This window comes from Oppia nitens, unplaced genomic scaffold (assembly GCF_028296485.1).
Source record: "Oppia nitens isolate AA-2021 unplaced genomic scaffold, nextdenovo-longstitch-racon4-pilon3 scaffold5_pilon_pilon_pilon, whole genome shotgun sequence".
NCBI lineage: Eukaryota > Metazoa > Arthropoda > Arachnida > Sarcoptiformes > Oppiidae > Oppia > Oppia nitens.
Genome location: NW_026533243.1, coordinates 6,184,375 through 6,207,349, shown reverse-complemented (window position 1 = coordinate 6,207,349; position 22,975 = coordinate 6,184,375). Strand labels below are relative to the sequence as shown.

The 22,975-nt window shown below is 21.3% G+C and overlaps 4 protein-coding genes across 7 annotated transcripts; 1 reads left to right on the top strand and 3 right to left on the bottom strand.

Moving 5' to 3' along the window:
• Positions 1-203: 203 nt before the first annotated feature.
• LOC128961340 (uncharacterized) lies at positions 204-3,436 on the bottom strand. Of its 2 annotated transcripts, XM_054307569.1 has the most exons (4): positions 3,148-3,436; positions 1,473-1,706; positions 1,213-1,401; positions 204-254 (listed from the first exon to the last, which is right to left on the bottom strand). In XM_054307569.1, the coding sequence occupies exons 1-4, from the start codon at positions 3,230-3,232 to the stop codon at positions 241-243; spliced, it is 522 nt and encodes a 173-aa protein (XP_054163544.1). In that variant the 5' UTR covers positions 3,233-3,436; the 3' UTR covers positions 204-240. The 2 variants fall into 2 exon arrangements, with proteins under 2 accessions (XP_054163544.1, XP_054163543.1); XM_054307568.1 differs by lacking the exon at positions 204-254 and having other exon boundaries at positions 1,099-1,401.
• A 1,938-nt stretch (positions 3,437-5,374) lies between these two features.
• On the top strand, positions 5,375-6,676 carry LOC128961330 (brain protein I3-like). The gene is made up of 6 exons (XM_054307557.1): positions 5,375-5,648; positions 5,711-5,859; positions 5,918-5,948; positions 6,007-6,060; positions 6,486-6,523; positions 6,595-6,676. Exons 1-6 carry the CDS (start codon positions 5,645-5,647, stop codon positions 6,649-6,651), a joined length of 333 nt encoding a protein of 110 aa, XP_054163532.1. The 5' UTR covers positions 5,375-5,644; the 3' UTR covers positions 6,652-6,676.
• A 5,534-nt stretch (positions 6,677-12,210) lies between these two features.
• LOC128961646 (E3 ubiquitin-protein ligase NRDP1-like) lies at positions 12,211-12,705 on the bottom strand. The gene has a single exon (XM_054307902.1). It carries the CDS (start codon positions 12,703-12,705, stop codon positions 12,211-12,213), a length of 495 nt encoding a protein of 164 aa, XP_054163877.1.
• Positions 12,706-17,572: 4,867 nt separating this feature from the next.
• Positions 17,573-22,487, bottom strand: LOC128961808 (tryptophan 2,3-dioxygenase-like). Of its 3 annotated transcripts, none has more exons than XM_054308089.1 (7): positions 21,665-22,487; positions 21,447-21,593; positions 20,342-20,450; positions 19,614-19,778; positions 19,328-19,393; positions 18,632-19,241; positions 17,573-17,983 (listed from the first exon to the last, which is right to left on the bottom strand). In XM_054308089.1, the coding sequence occupies exons 2-7, from the start codon at positions 21,470-21,472 to the stop codon at positions 17,733-17,735; spliced, it is 1,227 nt and encodes a 408-aa protein (XP_054164064.1). In that variant the 5' UTR covers positions 21,473-21,593; positions 21,665-22,487; the 3' UTR covers positions 17,573-17,732. The 3 variants fall into 3 exon arrangements, with proteins under 3 accessions (XP_054164064.1, XP_054164065.1, XP_054164066.1); XM_054308090.1 differs by having other exon boundaries at positions 21,447-21,588; XM_054308091.1 differs by having other exon boundaries at positions 19,620-19,778; positions 21,447-22,486.
• Positions 22,488-22,975: the final 488 nt, after the last annotated feature.

Sequence of the window (22,975 nt, the reverse complement as noted above, 5' to 3'; positions counted from 1 at the left end):
GAGCTCCAGCTCTTCATTAAATTTTATTATTTTTATTTTATAGCAAATATAAACATCAAAGTAATTAAAAGTAATCAAAATTAATGAAGAAAAATGTTTGGGGTTTCAATAATTGAGTCTTTAATCAAATAAAATCTAATTTTTATAGTTAAACATTACATACCAAACCACGCCATACATTAGACATCTATCTATTGACGCTTACAATGGTTTAGCCTTACATTTAATATGGTGATCAAATCAGTTAAATTCACCTAGACAATATTAAAATATTTGTAAAAAAATCAATATAAAAATTATAATTTGTTTAGATTATTGTCGATTTGTATTATTAAATCAAGTCATTTAGTTATAATAAATAAAATAAAATTTAATTAAGTAAGAAATATTAATAATATTCAAAAAATATATAATTTGATATTTGGACACTATATACACAATATATGTCTACATATTTTTATCATAAAAAAGTTATATTCAATAAATTTAACTCAAAAACGAAAGTTAGTTACTCTTTATCTTAACCTTGAATGCAATGCATCACTGGATTCTTGCCTTAAGTCATATAAAGCTCTCTCTCTCTCTCTCTCTCTCTCTCTCTCTCTTTCTCTYTCTCTCTCTCTCTCTCTYTCTCTYTCTCTCTCTCTCTGCTCTCTACTATAATGTATAATATTATATCATCTCTCATGTGAGTCATATATGCAATAATGAGAAAAATAATATTCAACAGGAGTTTAAAACTGATGATAAATTACCCCTAATTTTATATTATATAATACCGTTTAAGTAAAATAAAACTCATTATATATATATATTTTTTAAAAAATTGAATATTTAATTTTAATTTATTATAAATTTTGATTTTTATAATTTAATTGTGACAATAAAAATAGTTTGTTTTAATTCTCATTATTCTTATTTTAATCTTAACTAAATATAATTATTTTGTTTTTCTATTAATTAAAATATTAATCTTAAAAATTATAGTTTAATTATCGATGAATATTTAAATATCAAATTATGTATAATTAAAATATTTTTACATTTGTATTGTATTGTAATTTATTCATATTTATATTTAAAGATTTAATTATAAATTTATATAAAAAAATTATAACTGATATATATTGAAATTAATTATTTAAAATACTATAATAATCAAACTAAATTATTTTTATTATTTATTATTAATGTTATTGAATGCCATATAACCTCTATTAGTGGGCTCTGTATTGACACTAATAATATCATTGAAATCGTTGAGTGAATTTAGCCGAAGTCCAGTCCGACCATTGTTTTCAATATTTGTTTCACATTTACTYTTACATTGTATATAAACTGTTAGTATTGCCAAACACAATGAAATTGTCAAACAAACTTCAATTGCAATAACCATTTCATCTAAAAGTTTTCATCTAATGTTATTATTTTTTGCTAAATATTTTATAATTATTTAAAAATTAATTAATTACTGAAGTTTTTATCACTTGTGTTGCCCTTGAATGAAGTCATCTGTGGTTTTATTGTTGTTGTTGTTGATGTTATTGTTATAATTTTTGATATATTATTAGACTGTCCTTCTGATAGATTTGTTTCTTTACTTTGAGACACAAAACCAGATCTCAATTCAAGATCACGTTTCACCAGATTTTTATAGTGTTTAGCTATCATTGCAATGTGTTTTGACGATATTTCATGCGATGAGACTGAGAAAATAGTTTACAATAAATAAACAATTTTAAAGAATATAATACTAAATGTAATCATTATAATAGTTTTTACTACTATAAAGTTATAAGAAATGCTATAAAATAAAGCCCTAAAATAAGACAGATTTACAATATTATCAATACATTTAAAAATTTAGTTAATACAATAATTTGGTTTTATATATTAATGAAAACATATTAGTATTCATAAGAAAAATAGTAATTTTATAAACATATCTAACTTATGTTATTTCACAACTAAAGTACAGTATATAACTTTATCCATAGCTATCATAAAGATATTATTTTTCGCTTTGTTTTAATATCCATAATTAAAGTTAGATTTTTTGTCAAAATACACTATAATTAAAAGTGTATTTTCTTACTAATATTACTGTATTTTACATCAATTGAATTACTAGTCAAAGAAAGAAATAGAGAGAGAGAGAGGGAGGGAGAGAGAGAGAGAGAGAGAGAGTCACATAAAGGATGAGTTGACCTCAACTGAAAATTCTTATGGTTGTTGTTATTGTAAAAGCAGTTGGTTTTGTTAATATAAGGGTGGGTGCAAAGTGCAGGCATAAGACAGCTAATGTTGCTCACAGGGCCTCACAATTCAACCAAATATCCAGGCACTGAGCTATTTACTCATAAAAGCAATATCCATATACACAGTCATCCATTACCTGACCCCTGCCAGACATTGGTATGAAAGAGACAATAACCACACATTTTTATACCAAAATACTGGTATAGTATGGTCTGTAAGGTGTTGGCCGTCTATCACTCATTCAATGTTTTTAAAAAAAATTATCAGAAATATATAACCAAAGTCTATGTTAATATCAATATAATAAGCATTTCCTTAAAACTAAACAAAGTTATGCTAATACTTAATGGTCCATAAATACAATGAAATGCAATTGACTTTGTAATTGACAATCAAATACTGAAATTATTATTCAAATGCTATATTTTTACAATAATTATGCGTTTACTTGAAATTTTTTTTATCACTGAAGCAAATAATAAACGAGAAAAATAGTCGAGACTTTTGTTAAGTATTAGTCAATTAAGTAGTGATAGTAAATAAAAAATACAATTCTTTAGCCATAATATTATATGTAATAAAGTATTGTATAAAGTATAGAATGGTATAAAGTTTTTATCAACAATACTATTATTTTATGTTTAAACTAAAACAATAATTATATATTATTTGTAAACAATTTTATTTTATAATTATTATTTTGATAAATAAGAATATTAATTGCAATATTAGTGACTGTAATTGGAATATCAAACTACTGACACTTGAATAATAAAACTAAAATATAGTCCCAATTGTGGGCCCAAACTGTGTATATTAGTAATAACTTTAGCAAACATTAATCAAAATACTTGTTATATCCCAATATAAATTATATTCAATATTTACCTGTTGTTTCACTGGTTATTAATGATTGTAATATTAAAAACAAAGTAATCGCCGGTAGTTTCATATTTTTGGCACAAACTCTCATTAAAATATACTATTGAATTGATGTAAAAATTTCATTAATAGAAAGAAAATAAATAATAACAATAACAAAAAAGAGTTGTTTTAGTTGTCTGTAAATTATAGACTATAATGTTTGCTATATTTTTTTGCGTGATTTCAATCAAAATCAGAGTAGGCGTTATCATTAGAAAATCATTTTATGTATCAATAATACAATGTATTTAATAACTTTGAATATACTGTACATAGTTTATGATACTGTATTATGACTAACTACTCTACTTTGTTAGTTTATTTAGCAATTTTTAGTTTAATATTAAATACTGTATTTGACAGATAAAACAAAATTGTAATTTAGTCAATATTTAGTCAATTAAATATCACTTCTTATAAATAATCCTATATATATATATATATATATATATATATATATATATGTAAAATGTAAAGTCAGATATATTTTTTTATATTTTCAAAGAAAATAAATATATTTAATATAAAAATGTTAATTTTAATAGATATAATCTATCAGAAAATGAAAACACATTATATTAAAGTATAATAATTGTAATTTAGTAAAATAATTGTTAAGATAATATAATTATTAAGTTTCAAACTCAATAAGATTTATATATATACCATATTATTAACATATACTTTATAACTCAAATGCGATTTAATAAAAAGAAAGTTTAAATTTTTTTTAATATACTATATTTCAATTTTATATACAATCATTAAACTTAGTTATACTTAAAAATTTCCGTATTATAGTTAATAGAAATAGTATTGTATATTAAATGAAAAATATAAACAATTTAGTTTAACAAAAAAATTATTAACCTGTATGTTATATCACTTTATAATATACTATTATTATGATTATGTAAAATAAAGTTATCTATTATTATACAACAGGTTTACATCGATTTATTTTACAAACTTTTCTTTTTATATCATTTTTATAGAAATACTTTATAATGTATTTTAAAAATATGATAACTGGCGCCACATGTTGGTTGTCATTCAAACATTAATTGACTGATAAGTTATTCTAATAATGTATAYTTAATTTATGTAAAATAATTAATTTAGATCAATATTTTAGATTAATTGTATTTAAATGCATATTTGAAATAAAAGTTTTAAAATATTTCATTTATATTATATATGATTTTTGTAAAATATGATTTTAAAATTATAGTTAAAACTTACTAAAATTATTAAATCATATACAATAATTGACTATTTATTAGATAAAAAATCAATTCTATTTCATAATTTTTAATCTTTTTAAATATTTTTAATTAATACTTATGTATATTTATTAATTCTAAACATTAATGAATATATTATTTTTTATTATTAATTCAAATATTCTATAGTTTTATATTTATAACAACTAAGAAACATCAAACTTTAGACCTTATACTTGTATATATAATATTTTATAAATTAGTATAAAAAAGATAGTTTAGATGGAGATAATAAAAATTCCTATATCTTTCAATACCTGTACACTGTTACATATTTAGTCTATTAAATAATTTTGCATAATATAACTACAGTATAGGGTATATACAATACAGTACTAAAAATTTGCAATAATAATAATTTATCATAATTGCAATTAAGCAATATTAGATTGGATTGGATAGAATGCATATTTAAAAAAAAATGTTTAGAAATCTTAAAGATAAATACTCGGCAACAAAATCTTAAAYAATTAGTTATCTTTATTTTTAATAACGTTAAGATCCTGTTGAATTTGTTATTTCATAAATTAGTTATTTTTAATAAATTAATTATTAATATATTATTTTTTAATATTCTATTTAGACTATAATTATCGTATACTATATATAGTATATGTTATTTTTATAATAATTAGTTAAATGTTATTCAATATTTTTATGCAATCGTATTTTGTTTGCTAATATTGATTTGAATATCAAATTGTTATAAAACATAAAAAGTACCGGTATTATTCATGTACAGTACTCCTATAGGAAATGTTGTATAAAAAATTGTAGCAATAAAATAGTAAAATAAGAGACGTGTTAACCATAAAAGTAAACTGTTTTAGTAACACTAATATCTTTTTTTTATGTCTGTATCTATGGAAAGGGCTTTTATTCAACCTATTATAATATAACAGTGATTACGATATTGACTATTATATTAAAAAATAACAGCAATCGGAGATTCATTTTGTTTCACAATTGTTTTGAAACTTATTATTATAATATGAGATAATACTGAAAAATATATAATTTGATTAAACATCAGTTCCATTGTTATATTTTAAAAGTAAATAATATTTTAGGGCGTTTATACATAGTTTATGAAATTTCAATAATAAATATAATTTATTTAAAAAATTAATTTACAATATTTTGTTGGTGTCTATTATTAATTTACTGTAAATATTATAATGGGTCAGTAAATCAATATTTTAATTGAATGTTTTGACGTTAATGAATATCATTATATTTAATAGAGAATCAGCAACAGTGGACACCCGCACAAACAGGACCGGCGCCCCCTTATTCAGCACCGAACCAACCCGGTTGGGCTCCACCTGGAGGTCAACAGGCCTATGTTCCTCAACAAGGATATGCAATGCCCGGCACAGTCCTAATACAGCAGGTATTTAAAAATATTTACTTTTATTAGCGTAATATTATTAATTGATTTATATATTAAGCAACCCGCTCCGCAAACTGTTGTAATCATGGGTATGTCATATAATGCATAAATTTTAAATTATATTTAATGTTTGAACTTTTATAATAGGTGGTTGTCCCACATGTAGAGTCGGACACTTGGATGATGAGTTTACATGTCTGGGTGAGTGTCCAATTTTATTTTTATTTATTTTCATTAGCTTAATAATTATCGTAATAAATTTTTAAATTAATTATAATATAGATTATAATTTCAATTTAGATAAATGAGATTAAGATAAATTAAATTGTCTATTATTAAGCACTTTATTAATCTAATGTCTAATATATACAATATTAATTATAACTATTAAAATTTATTGTTAATTTATAAATATATTATACATATATTAGTTATGTTAACATATAATAACTATTACATGTATTACAATTAATATTGAAAGATTGTATTATTTAAAAAAATATTTATCTTATCAACAATTATTAAAATTTAATATAAAATCATGAATACTGAAAATGCGTCATAAAATAATAAATTTAATTAAAGTTTAAATTAAAATTAATTAAATAAATAAATTTGTATTTCAGGTATATTTTGCTGTATTTTATTCTTTCCTTTGGGTTTGGTTAGTATATAAGATATAGTTTTAATTTATTAAAATAATTACAATTAATTATTATTTATTTAATTAAATAGATTTGTTTGTTTACAATGCGTGAGAAACGTTGTACTAATTGTGGTGCCACTTTTTAATATTATTATTATTATTATTATTATTATTATTATTATTATTATTATTATTATTATTATTATTATTATTATTATTATTATTATTATACTCTATTGAATTGCATTGCAATTAAATTGAATAGTTTATTAAAAATGTGATACAAATTTAAAATTTTATTTATAAATATGTGGCTTCAAATCAAAATTTGTGTATATTAAATTTAATTGATGGTACTATACATGAATAAGCTAGTTTATCACTAGTTTATTAAACAATCAAATTTGTCTTTATATCTATATAAAGTACTATATCTTAAATTTAATTTTTAATTAATCATAAATATTTTAATTTTAGCTTAAATTATATAATTATGTTTATATTTTACATTTAAATAATTTTTTTAATTTGACTATTATAATTTAATTAAATATTGAATGCAAAACTACTGTACAGTATTTGTGTACTTTTAAAGAATTTATCTTAAAATTCAATTAATATTATTAGTTAATAATTTAATTAAATTATTCTTTTTCTATATACTATATAACACTTTCTAAAAAATTGTAAAATCACTATTGAAATCATTGCGAAAGCAATACATTATATTGTAAATTATAATTATCTCAAAACAATTTTATTAAAATATATTAAAAATTCCTAACTTTTCCAACACATAATTAATAAAAAATTTCCACAAAAATATAAATATTTCTAAGCACTTGAATAAAATTTATTTCTTTTAAACTTTCATTTATTAAGTCTTATTAAAAGACATTAGAAAAACCTGGTTTTGTGACAACATTTTTAAACTCATTGTTTGATTAAAAATAAAGTATTAAAAAATATTTCGTATAAAATAATACGAACTATATTTTGAAGATTTCTCAAAAAAACTTGTTAAAAGAAATCTTTAAAAATTTACTTTTTGCAAAACATTACAACACTATTCTGTAAATTTAGTACTATATATGTAGTAAAGTGCATACAATGTTTACAATTGAGGATTTATTTTATGTTAATTACTTTTAAACATAACAGTTGTATGAATATCAGGGTTACAAAAATATAAGGTTTTGAATTTTGGCTTTGGATAATACAGTATAATTCAATGTATTGCTTGTATAATACAATTTTTAAAACTAATATATTGTAATGAATCGTTAGTTTGTGGGCCGAGTGTACTGTTGAGTCGATTCATTAATAATAATGATGTGTTTGTGTTTAATGCTTTTGATACTAAGTGGCGCTAAATTTTGTTTGTATGCAAAATTGGTCATGTATTATACATTGTACTGTACTATGTATTATATAAACATTTTGTTTCTTCCAACACTGAAGGATATTAATATTGATTTTGATTTTCGTCAATATTTTATTTATTAAAGAAACTGTTTGTTTAAATTATTTAATAAGAAAATCTATTAATGCTTTTTTGCAACCAATGTTTTATTAATATTAATACCAATGTTTTATTAATACCAATGTATTATACCATTAAAAATCAAAATCAAATTTATCTACAAATTAGTTTCAATTTAAGAAAACAAYATTTATATACATTATGTATTAATATTTTTAATTTCTAATATTAAGTCTTAAAATTAACTAAATAAATAGCATGACTCTTATAAATACATTTAATATATAATAATATGTTATTAATGTTATTAATCATATAAATTATAAATGTTTCGAAACAATATTCTGAAAACAATTTAATTAAAACATTGAATTATTWTATAATAATTATTTTATATCTTTTCCACAATAAAATTTAATTTACAATATCATTGACAATATTATTTGAATTGAATCACGTATTTAATTGTTTATGAAGTTTGACATAAATATCTATTAAACAAAAAACATATTAAAATTTCTCGACAATTGTATCATTTTGTTGATATATATAATATATTTAAGTCTAAACTAATTCAAAGCGGTTTTGTTTACTTTTATGTTAAATGCAAATTTTAACTATTATTTTTAGCCTTCAAATTAATTTAATTCATAAATAAGTTATAAACTGATATTAATATATAAATAAATAAAAATTTGTATAAATAATATATTTTGACATTAGTTAACTAAAATATCATTTAATTTATTTCAATAAATGATATTTACTATTTTTTGAAATGCTTTAGTTTTAATTAATGTTTTCATTATAAACTGATACAATAAAAAACATTATTATTTATTTTGAAATATTTGTCAACAACATTGAAATTAATATTGGATTACAAATTTAGTTTAATATTACATTACAAACATAAGTTTCTATCATATGGTCTATTAATTCAAATAATTAATTATTGTTTTTCGCAAAAATCTAAGTCTGTTTTCATTTATTTTTATATTAATTGTGAAATCTTGTTGATTGCATGGATAGAGTCTTAAAACAGTGGCGGAAGACAACTATTTATAATTATTTATTCAATCAGAGACACAAAACTAATTGCGTTTAATCACATTTTATGTGTTGTCAAAAAATTATTGTGAAAAATCTGTTATTGTAACTTTATTTTTTAATTAATAATATAATTACAGTAGTTGCCCAGTTAGTTGCCATCAGTTGTTAAAAATATCAATGATAATCTGATGAACTATTGATATATATATATATATATATATATATATATATATATATATATATATATATAYTGGGAGGTTACAATATATATATAATACAGTATATATATAATAAATTTAAAGCTATACATCTACAATAYTATTCAATTTRACATTAAATAAAAYTTTTGTTAAAATTTTGGACCTAATTAATARCATCGCCGCCAATGTTTGAGACTATGCTATTGAMAACATTGATATCGCAAAYCACATATATTGTGAAATACTWAATATGCTATTATATTTTTATCTAATAAACATCAATATATTTTCAAAAATAATTTAGTTTCAAATGTTTTAGATTACAATTATTAATTAAAATTCAGTGTAGTTTATCTTCAATACATAGACCATCTTTATATGAAATTATAATAATATTTCAATATATTATAATTTATAAAATGATTTACTTTGAGAAATAAAAATTAATTATAGAATTTAATTTTAAAAATTTCAATTTTCTCTACATTTTTGTTGCCTAATTGGCAAACATTCAAAACATTTGTTTGTAGATATATGTCATCAAAGTTCACCGGTTAGGCAACAAAAATTGAAATAAAGGAAATTAAGAATTTTAAATAAAATTCTGTAATTTTTTGTATTTTATTTATTTTGTAATCAACTTGTGATCAAATGTGACTTATTTTTTATTGCCAATAAAACCTTAAATAACTATATTATTGCATAATAATAGATAATACAAATATTATTAATATTTAATTTATTTTAACAATTATTTTTTATTTATTATKGTATTAAAATATAATTTGTTCTTGTTTAAATAATAAAAATTTCATTTTTGAAATAAATGACTGTTAATTTTATTAAGCTTTTATTAAGCCATAATTAATTCTCCAATTTTGATATAATTTAATTATCTTAAATATAAAATTACATATATTTTGATAATAATATTCATATTCATTATTAGTACTACTAATTTAGTAGTCAAAGATAGTAAATAAAATCAAATAAAATTATTTGCAAACAATGATTTTTATTATTAGACTTACTGTAAAGTCATTCACATAATCAATACATCTAAATACTGTATAAAGCAATTAAATAAAATCATTTAATTTATTATAGGATGTTTCACATGAATAGCTATTTTTAATAAATAGTGTTTTTCATAACGTTTTATACAAGTTATGAAAAGTTCATTAATACCTGATAAGCAAAAGTTTAATTGTAATCACTAGACCTACAGTTACTGAGAGTCCATAACTCATGGCTTTTATGTTTTGTTAACTAATCAAAGCAGTTATGAAGACAATGAACTGATAGAAAACATTATACAGAATATTCAGTATTTTTGTTTACATTTATTTTTTTATTAAAAGTCACGAAAAATATAAATTATGTTATTTTTGAATCTATTATATTTTTTACTCACTTAACGGTTGTTACTTACGGTTACTATTATTAATATTATCACTGTTTTTAAAGCAAACATTTCTAGATTTAGTAAAATATTGACAATTGATAAAAAATATAACTAATTTATTAGGAATAACACCTGGAAATAACATTTGACAAATAAGTTTATCAATATAAATTATTATTTCCTTATTATTCAAGTGATTATTGTTTGACCATTAAAAATATACTGTAAATACTGCAGCAATTTTAAAATTCATTGTAATAAAACTTATAACATGATTATTAATAAAATTTAATTACCTGTATAAGTATATTTGAATATATAAATTTGAATAAATGCCAACAAATAAATGAAACGTTTTGTTTTAAAATCAAACTTTTAATGTTATTTTATATAATGATTACAAAGTTTTCCTTAACAAACATTAATAAAAATAAAGACTTGAATTCTTGTCTCTAATCTAAAAGTCTACCAAAATATCAAATCATATGATAATAAGTTATTAGTAAAAAAGGCTTTTATTATTATATTATTATATTATATATAGAAATAATAAATATGTTTATTAAACGAGATTCTTATTATATTGTTTGTCGTTTTATTGCATTAGTAAAAATGTGCGACTCATGTATAATAATAATATATAATACTGTATTATTGAATTTTGAAATACACTAAACAATAATATATTAAATTAATTAATGTTAAAATTATCTTAGTTATTTTTTATTGTATTAATTTTGCTGCAATATTATTTTTACAATATCATTACAACTATGGTTAAAATAATAATATGTAGTTTTTGAAACTTACTCTATCTTAATGAGTACATGTACTGTACGAAAAAATATGAAAAAATTACTAAAATATTTTATTTACTACATTATTTTAAAATAAATTAAAACTAAATTTTAAAAATATAAATTATCATTGCAATCATAAACATTTAAATAAACATTATATGAAATTTTTTAAGTTAACAATAACGCAGTAATAGTTTTAATTATTGTTAACAATAAAATTATATGTTGTTTACAACAAATCATATCTAAATAGTTATGTAATTATATTTATTATAAAAATTGTTGATAACTTGAGTAAAGATACAAAAATGAATACAATAAAATATTTTTTAATAATATAAATATAAATGATTTGTTTTAATTTCATCAATATTATGTCACAATTGTTAAATAATATTTTGAAAATATATAGCATTTATGAAAACATTTAAGGTAAATGTTATAAATGGAAATAAATATGTTTTTATAAATAGCCCAACTTTAGCAAAATATTTACATTAAATTTATGCGATATATATATAAATAAACAAATATACAAAAAATCAGAAAATTTCGATCACTAGAGCTAGAGATCGAGGTATAGATAATATATTAATATTTAAACAATAATATATTATAATATTTACTAATTATATTACGGTATCATTAAATAACAAATTATGTTTATCTGTAAATTAAAAATAATACATAAAATGAAATTAAAATTTAAAAAATCCCAATAATTAGTATCAAATGACTTGATGTGAAACCAGTGGACAATAAGTTCAATACCTGTTGGCAATAGTGCAGTAGGAATAACTGTAAAGACTGGGCATAGTTGTCAGGTAGACATAATTGGTACGGGAGGTGTCATAATTGGATTTATTGACATTACATATGGATGTCCTCTTTAGCCAATTTCCACTCTTTTTCGGATATTTAGGATTATATATACATGTATTGAGATGTTGTTTGAGATCAGAGTATTTAATTGATGCAAAACATCCGTTGGATCTGAAGTTGCACTTAACCTTTAGCTGATTGATCTCTTTCTTGATTAGTTTGGGCGCCTGTTTGAGCACATATTTGGATATCTTTCGTCGATCGTGTGGACAGGTAGGTTGTTGTCCACACTTTTCTATCCATTTGTGTATACAATGGGCACAGAATATGTGTTTGCAGGTCGCTATCTGAATGGGCTGGTCGTACACTTCCAGGCATATCGAGCACCGGAGGTCATCGCTTACATCCTCATTAAATATCTCCAAATCGATACCCATTTTTTACATAACTTTTTAAAAAATCGATTTATACCAAACTTTACTTATATTCAAAATAAATTATATATATATTGTCAATATTATTGACTTTTAATAGCACTTATGCAATAAAATTAACAAAAAATATATGACTTTTTATATATACAGTATATTTATGTATAAATCAAATGATTTCTAAGACAAACGTTGAGTTTTAATAATAATAATAATAATAATATATATTAAAATATATTATGATATATATCTGCAATATATTTATTTAATATATTTTTAAATATTGTATTATAAATCAAAATATCACACTCTTATGCTAAATGTTTTTAGTTATACACTGTTTATATATATACATAAAGAGAGAGAGAGAGAGAGAGAGAGAGAGAGAGAGAGAGAGAGAGAGAGAGAGAGTAAGTGAGACAAGCGATGAGTTTGACTTTTTGTATACATCAAGACTAACAACACGTTTACTATAAATGTAATGGTATTAACATTATTAAGCAATTGGTATATAAATACTCGACTGTTGTATGTGTTTAGCTGTAAACTAGAGTTAAGTTATTATTATTTTCATTTGAAAACACCATCAAAACAATTCAATGACATTTACACGCATACACTGTGTAATCAATAGTTTAATCTCTCACTATATTTACCAAAACAGTTATACCGTATTTAATATTATATGTATTTTTAGCGAATTAGATAAAAATTATATATTAAATGTTGTGTCCGATAGCATACATAAAGTCAACGATAATAAACTCAATTTTAGTTTAATTAATATTAATTGCTTAGTATTTCACTTTTATTAATATACTGTATAAATACATTTTAATATATATAATATAATATATTTATACAATTGATTTAATTAATTTACGCTTAAATACATCCTAATATTTTCTAAATTAAATATTTAAATAAACAATACTTACAAACACTTTATTGTTTAACAGAATTTGTTATATTTGTCTAATAATAGAAATGATAAAAATTGAAGAAATGCATAAACAATAACATAAAATATATTTATTTCATAACTTTGTTCAAAACATTATTTAACAATTGTTAATAACAATAGTATATTATTAAACAATATATGTCTGATATTAATTGCTGAATTTATACGTTATAAAAGTTTTTTTTATTAAATAATGATTGACAATGATTAACAATTATTAGATTGTAAAAACAATAATTTCAGAAAAAAATATCATAAAAGTATATACATTTTCTCATTAAAAAATTTATTTGTATTAAAAGTTTTAATTAGAGTGACCAACAATGATTTTTTTATATATAATTGAATTTATCCATATTAGGCCATATTATTTTACGAAAAAATATTATGATAAAATTATACATATACATTATTATATTATTTAATTGAGAAGTATATTATTTTTATCAAATTTGGTAATCATTATAAACATTTATCTGATAAAATTAACACCTCTTATGATTTATACTTTCATTATAACAGTGTCCGTTAAATATATATATATAATTTATATTGGGTAAATTTTCCAATTTTTAAAAATAATTGATAAATGTTTTATAATATCATATAAATGTTATTACAAAAAAACCTAATAAATAAAATATTTTGAAACTTCTGTTATATTAGTACTATATTAAAATAAAAAATAATTATAAATACATGTACTGAATAAGCTTAAAAATAAATTTATTTTAGAATATAAACAATATTTTATGTCAAACATAGTTTTGTTAAAAGTTTATTGGATTTTTAAGGCAAAAATATCTATATAATAACATTTTTAACATTTATAAATTTTAATTAATATGAAAATAAACAATTTTTTGTATAATTACGTCAATAATGTCATCAAATTCTATAACATTTATCTCTAATATCTCATCTTTTTTTATAGCATTTGCTGGAAATCGCAACTTTTTACTTAAAATTATTTTTAAAATAAAAATGATTATATAATTTAATTACTATACCATTATATTTAGTTTTTTAAGTTTACACTATTGATATATTTTTGTAGTATACATGTGTTTTGTCTACAAGTATTATAAATAATCTACTGAATATTTAATATAAATTATATTATATTATTACTTTTTACAACTTAATAATATATTACTAATACTTTCTATAAATAATATTCATTTAATTTAATTTCAGATTAACTAATTACTTAAATTGGATAATTTATATAATAAACACTTAACTATTAGATCTTATTAATAATATAAATAAGTTGGGCAAATAGAAATTTCTATTAAATAAAATTATAGATAAATTCGATAGAAATTAATTTTATTATTATACTATAAAAACTATATTTTAGCACTTTTTAGCAATTTTTGTAATTTTATTTTCATAAATCTATTTTATTCTTAGTTTAATGTAATAAATATATAATTTTTTACTTAGACTATTAATTAAAATATCAATGAAAATATTTAGTTATTATTTGTGATTATAATGCATTGTTAAAAGATAACAAATATTGAGTAAACAAAATTAACATGAATATCCCATAGACAGAAATTTATTTTAGAAACATTCTAGAAAGTTCTCTATTATTTTAGAAATATATCTTTTTTACCAACTCTAAATATAGGTGACTAAATAAATTTTAATTTAATTTATTAATTATTGTTTAGAAATTAATTGCAAAATATAAGTCATTCATTTAAGCAAATTATTATTACACGTATTTCATTAATTATCAAAAATATTGCACAAATAAATACTTTTAGTTAATATTTCAACTTAATTATCATACTGTATATAAATTGATAGATAAAAATAATTAAAATATTTACTTTTATATTAACGATATTTAAGTAGCATTTTATCAATTTAATAATAGAATTTTGTTAAAGTATAAATTTTATTTATTTTTGATATAATAAACTTAATATTTCTATAATTATAATTATGTCAATTGTATATACAGTTGTCAATTCATTGATATATTTATATTTCAGTTAAAATAATTATTAAATTGTATTTTTCGAATTATAAAAAACTTGTAAAACTAAATAACATTAGTAAAAATTAGATACTGTAAATATATATTTTATTTTTAATGTAAATGCAAACTGTGATAAAATATATAATGTATTATAAAACTTTAATATAACATTAAAATATAATAAGAAAATTAATATTTTATAAAATTATATTTATGTTTATATTTAAACTGTGAAAACTAGACCATAATTTGTGTCCATAATTACTGTAGTAGCTATTATCCATTAATCTAACAAATTTTTCTATAATAATTATAATGRAATATCATATCAATCTTTTTATAATTAAATTAATGTAAAATAATTGCAATTATTRTTAATAACTTAATAAATAATTATTGTTATTATTTGTCTAATATTTGACAGTTGTTTTATTAAATGACAGAAACTTARAGTAATTTTCGTAGTTTGAGATAAATAATGTYGAAAACTGAAATCATAGTTTAAAATAGTATATCTAATCAATTAATAATTATATTTTAATATTACTAATTTTAAATTTACTTAATTGACATAATACTGTAGTTATAAAATCTGCTTTGTTAATAAATAGGTTTAATAATAATAWTTACTGATGAATTTTTAATAAATATTTTTTTAAAGCTTCATATGTTTATCTATTTTTACATAAATTAAAACAAATTATTAAATTAAAATATTGTTTTTCTGATGAAATATATACYAAACATTGCAAACTTGATGTTCATTATTCAAAATTAAGGATCAGTCATAATGTAAGTACACTTAAATAAATCAAAATTCTTGTCAAACAAGTCTACTAAACATAAGGTTTATTAACTCATCAATACATTTAAATTGCATTTATTTGACCAAAAATACCTCTCATTTTGAAATAATGTATTTTGTGTATAATTTAAAAATATTATTTTATATAAATATTAGAATTGCACCAAACATTATGATTATTTCTTTTAAACAATTTAATGAAACAGATATAAATAATTTTTTCAATAAATTTTTAAAATAAAACTTTCAATTTGTGATTATATATTAAATTTTTTAAATATATAATATCTCAACCTATATTGATAAAATTAGTTTTTTATTGTTTTCTAATCGATTGTGATAATTAATATTATTTTTAATTAAATCAATTTATTTGTGAATCAATGCCAAAAACCTATTAACAATTTARTGSAAATTTCGACGGCTTTTAAGGTAAATACAAAAATTAAGTTTATGTTAAATTTTTTTATCTTAAAATATATGAAAATTTAATTTTTTACATTYTTAGCTATAGTAATATTCTGCATTATTKCAAAATGAGATTCACATAAATCTCCTTTAAATTTATTTAAATTAAATACAAAATATGATAAAATTTTAAAATAGTATACATGATTTTTTTWTAAAAAAAGTAAGGTTACTCATAATAAATTAATTATTAATGATTTGACTGAATATTTTCTACTAAAATATTTCTATTATTAAAGTAATATAAAGTCATTATTTTATTTTTAATTGATTTAAAATATTTTTGCCATATAATCATATAGTTTAAAACTAAATTTTTTTAAAGTTTATTAATTTAAATAATATTTTAGTTATTAAAGTGCAAATTTAAAGTCCTATCTATAAAATTGCAAATAAAAAAGATTGTTACATTTTTAAAAATAAATCAATTATGTAAAACAAGATTAAAATATTATTATAATAAGTTATATATCATTTTTATATTAAAACAATATTAACTGATTTATCAAATAAAATAAATGCATTAAAAAATTTTGTACTTATTTTCAAAAATAAAATTCTAGAGATTTTTATATTTTCTATCAGATTATATTTGATAAAAATTTTACTGTTTATATCTTAAATAGTTATATACGCTTTCATAAAAAAAATCTTATAAATAGTAAAATAAAACTTTAAAATAAATTATCCATTATTAAAAAATTGTTTTTAAAATATTAATGCTTAAAAAGCATAGTTTTATAGTCAAAATTTGTTTCAAGAAGTAATAACACCAATTGATAGACACATCGACAATGGTATCAATCGACGATCTGTTCCGAGTCATTCATATTCTCTCCGATGTCCTCCATAACGGACAGTCGTTTTTTCATACGCGGTGTCAACGGAGGGATACAATTTCGGGGAATCAGAAAAGTGGACAAATTAAACAAATCGACAAACACTTTGTACCGATCACTTAGTGTTGAGCGCAGGTAATGATAACCGGATGAACCACCGGTGCCGAACTGGTGGGCACCGATCATGCGGAGCACCATTTCTACGTGATTGTCTAGTTATATATATATATATATAAACATATAGATAAAAGGTTAGTAATATATTTTTACTTATAATTATACTGTGAATGTTTTTTATGCAAAGTAATGTGTAAAATGATGCAAATTTAAGATAAGAAATAAACCAGTTTTATGGCAATATATTAATTAAAAACAACACTACGTCTACCAAAATCATTATATAGTAAATGCTATTTTAACTGTCAGACTGATTGGCGGATATTTAGTGTTAATGTTTTGGTTTTAGCAACAAAAACAACATTTAATAAATTTCTTAATCGAAAGGATATGAAATCATTTTTACTAATGATTTCATCAGATTTTCTTAACCACTAATAACAACTATTAAATTATTCCGGTATTTATAATATCACGTCAAACCTTTATTTTGCCTAAAATTACATTAMTGTATATCTAAAAATTGAAAGTCTAGTCTATAATAGTCAGCAAAAAAATTATATCTATAAATTTGATGACTAATTTATAAATTCTAACAATCGATAATTATCTAATTTAATAATTAAAAAACTCAAACTTCTTGTTTAATGACTAATAAAATTGCTGTGGGATTGGGTTTATTATTATTTTAGTTTTTTTGTTAAGTAAAATAATTATATGATGAAATAATTAATGATACTTACACCGCCATTTAGTTATAAGAGAGTCAATATCCATGAGAAGCATAAGTATGTGAAAGGGTTGGTTGAATCGGGGTTCGTCCCGATAGAGTGAGACCATGAGTGCCCCCTGAAGTGCTTTATGTGTGAACCGACGGTCGCCTCTGGCCATCAAAGCATTATGTTTATTGACATCAAATATAGAGTCAAATAATTCAGATTTTCGTTTCCAGTCATCCAATAGCAAAGTTTTCTGTTGTTCATCAGTTTCCTTGTCTGCTTCCGTCCGGTTTCTCTCCAGAAGTTCCATTACAACAGTCTTATATTTTTCCCAGAAGTTGAACTCATTTTTCTCGAGTCCCGGTGTCCTCTCGAGCCACTGTTGGAGAAGTTCACACAGAGAGGGCTCCTGTTCTGAGAGTCGGATTAAATCAATGACTTTTGGGTTCTCGAAGATCTTGAGATAATGAGATTTGCCGTAATTGGTTCGCAATTCATTCTTAACGCCCAATTTGTTTTCAATAAGCCTGAATTGGACGCTTTGGAAACCCGAAGCCGGCGACAAAAAATTACGAAACTCCATGAAATCTAATGGTGTCATAGTCTCTAGTATTGTCACCTGATCTACCAGAAGCTGTTCCCATTAGATAAGAAATGAAACAAACAAACAAAATATTGATTGTTTATTTGTAATATTAAATATTTGTTTATTGATATAACCTTAAGTATGAGTACAACCCGATTGAGTCGGGATGTGATGATAAGCATATTTGCCTCATCCACGTCCTGTTAATATATATTCAATATATAAACAATATTATAAACAATGTTATAAAGTATTTAGACATTTTCCATAATTACTTTTCGATATGATATCAAATTTATTGAAAATAAAATATTTATTAGTCATATATTAGAACTGTTAGTATTGAGACAAAGACTCCCTAAGACTTGGGAGTTGAAGACAAGGACAGGGAGGACAGTGGGGGCAAAAACATTCACTTACGCTCACCCGTCGGTTCATAATAAGTCGTACGGAATCAATCTCATGAATGATTTGTTTGAACCATAACTCGTAGGCCTGGTGTGTAATTATGAAGAGATGCTCGTCGTGTACCTCATTGTTGGTCTGTGCTGTTACCGGTTCCTGACATGACAACAGTCTATCCACCTGTCAGTCCATCATTTTCACAAAAATATATACATTAGATAACAGTTTAATAATATTGACAAAATGAAAATTTGATTATATGTCGATTAACTTGTTTTATCTATTAAAAAATATATGTATTTACAAAATCACTGTATACTGTAATGTATTTTTTTGTAATTAATTCAATTATATACTCTATCATTAAAGCAATGATTTGATTTTTAACTAAGTGTTAAAAATTAAAAAATGCTAATAAGTTAGAGATAATTGTTGACATATATCACCGCCAATATTGCCAAATCATTGAATCTAATAATTCAAGATAATAACAATATACAAGAAAATTATTATCCATTTTTCCAAATGTAAAGGAAAATATGTCAAATTATTGATTATTTTGTGAAAAATATTATTTACTTTGTAAACAATAATCATAAGACACTTTAGAAAATATACTCAATTAAGTAATAAAAAAAGTTTAAAATATTTACCAAATATCAAAATATTATTGTAAGAAATTACATATTTATTATTTTTTGTCAATTTAATAAATAATTAATGATTTAATAATATGGACTCACGTGGAGGTACTCGCCATACAACATACCACCCTTGGGTATGACTCGTGACGCGCTGGCACTCAAATCCATATTGAAGTTACTGTCAATACCATTGGTTTGTACAGAATCGCTGGAAAATACCATTTTATTTGACATTATTAGTGATATATTAAATTTATAATACAATGATAAACATAAATAGCATGTTGTTTAAAATAATTATTTGCTGAGATTGATAATATAGAGTTAAAAGCCAATCAATAAATTAATAGCACAATTATCACAAAAACTAATTTGAAAACTAAGTAAACAAAAAAAAGATCATCAGTTAGTGTCATAATTTCTTAATAAAAAACACATTAATTATAAGTTAATTTACTATCGCAAGCACTGCAACAAATTGTGTTGCTTAGAGCTAAAAGTTTTATTAGAAAACTTAAAAAACTTTTTTAGATAATATTAAACATTTGGCACAAATAATCTAAACAAAAAATGTATTGAGAAAATTGACAAATGGTAAGTTATAATCAATTTTTTCAAATATATTATGAATATCAATATCAATACTTGTGGTATTATACAGTACTATATGATTACTTAAATTATGATATTATTAAATAACAATTTGATATTTTTTGGTAATTCAAGTAATGTTTGATTGTCTATTTGTTTTACTTTTTAAAAAAATTAAACAAGTGTAATTTTACATATTTTTTATAAGATGCAGTTTACATTTATTTTAAATAAATTGTTATTGAAAATCTAAAAACAATTTATATAATTATTTAGTATTCTTATAGATTCAAAATTCATATCAAATGCTAATTGAAACAAAAATATATACAATATTAAAATGTATTGTACAGTATATGTAAGTCAATTAGTTTGTTTGTTTACACATATAAAGTTGTTTAAACAACAACAACAAAATCTACAGTACATGTGCCAAACTATCAAAATTATAAGTAATTAGTTAAATACAAAATTTAAACAAATATACAAAAATACAGTACATAAAGCTTATTTAAAAAATTTGTCAGTAAAGGACCCTTACTAWGGTTAAAGGAGTTTTGTTAAAGTTTGAAAACTTTAGAAATATTATGATATATTAATTTTGAGGACTTACCTCATGTTATTTGATGAACAGTCCATTTTTCAAGTGATGAATATAGTTTGTCAGAGTCGATAGCAAAGTGACAAAAATCAAGGTTTTACTCAAATACCACTTATATATGGTTAATACCGATCACTACCACTTTGGAGGGTGACTTCACTTAATATAAACTCGGATATCATATATATATAGTGTTTTTATAATAATAAATAAAAAAATTATATAATTACAATTAATGCAATTTGTAATCTTATTTTCATCAGATATTTATAACGTAAGCACCGGGACATCACCATACATATGATAGCTTATATAACATATGTATTGAAGTTTATACAATAATTAAAAATTCACTTTAAATTAATTAATATATTTGAAAACAAATGATTGGATATTAAAAGCACTGGTGTAGTAGGCATTCAATACAATTCATACCGTATATACAGTACATGTTTGTATAGTATGTTAGAGTTTATTGAAAACTGTGTTCAATTGAATCAATGTATTGGCACAACCAATCGTATCCGTTCAATACATATGATATTATACAGCATTAGTACTGTAGATACGAAACTATAAACACTTGTAGCACTTGTAATAAGCACCTGTACACAGATATTAAGTGCACAAAATTATATATATAACATGCCAAATGACATTGGTTAATTTACTAACACTTTCATTTTACTAGTAAATAGTAAGTTTAGTTTTTTTAATAATGATCTCCGATTGACATTAACATTGATTTAAATTTGAAAAACTGGTGGTATTCATGTACTACTATCTACTACAGTATGAATAGTATTAACAAAACGACCAAGGTCATTTTTGCATTACACATACCAATCAATACCTGGCAATCAATGACTATGGGGTCCATTAAAATAACTTAAATCACTTATATTTGTAACCCAATATCAAGTCATTTATAACCAATAACTTTGGCTCCAATAGTATTATTGTCTCCAGGAGTACATCGACGCTAATATAACTATACATTTGGTAATACCGTATTAGAGACTAAAATTATAAAGTCGAATAAATCACGTGATTATATATTTCTAATATAATTGGTTATGTGTTGTCATTCACGTCATTAATTAGGTCTAAACCCGACACATATAATAGACTACAGTATATATATGTCGGGTTTAGACCTAATATACATTAGTTTTTAGTTGATTATTATTATACATAAGTAGACTCATCAATGTAAACCAGGATATGATATTATCCCAAATTTTATACAGTATCATTTTCTCAATGTTTACTATCATTTTAAATTTATTTTAACCATTAAAACTTTATTATTATAATTATCCCATTGGATAAAGTAACTTTATATTTGCTAACAATACAATTTTATTGATAAACAATAGTTTGAATAGTAATTGAAACTAAATTACATTTAGTTTGCAAAACTCGTTCAATGTCGGTATAGTCAGTACAGTGTTTTAAAAAATTACATTAAATAGTAAAATATTTTAGTTAACCAACAAATTTAATTTCTATTAATTAGATAATTATGTATAATTGATATT

Coding starts and splice junctions, on each gene's coding strand:
- LOC128961646 (XM_054307902.1), bottom strand. CDS start 12,705: ATGGGTATCGATTTGGAGATATTTAATGAGGATGTAAGCGATGACCTC.
- LOC128961330 (XM_054307557.1), top strand. Junction 6,061..6,485: donor TGATGAGTTTACATGTCTGG/GTGAGTGTCCAA, acceptor TTTGTATTTCAG/GTATATTTTGCTGTATTTTA. Junction 6,524..6,594: donor TATTCTTTCCTTTGGGTTTG/GTTAGTATATAA, acceptor TTAATTAAATAG/ATTTGTTTGTTTACAATGCG.
- LOC128961808 (XM_054308089.1), bottom strand. CDS start 21,472: ATGGACTGTTCATCAAATAACATGAG. Junction 20,451..21,446: donor TGTTCATCAAATAACATGAG/GTAAGTCCTCAA, acceptor GGTATTTTCCAG/CGATTCTGTACAAACCAATG. Junction 19,242..19,327: donor GGGTTGTACTCATACTTAAG/GTTATATCAATA, acceptor TAATGGGAACAG/CTTCTGGTAGATCAGGTGAC.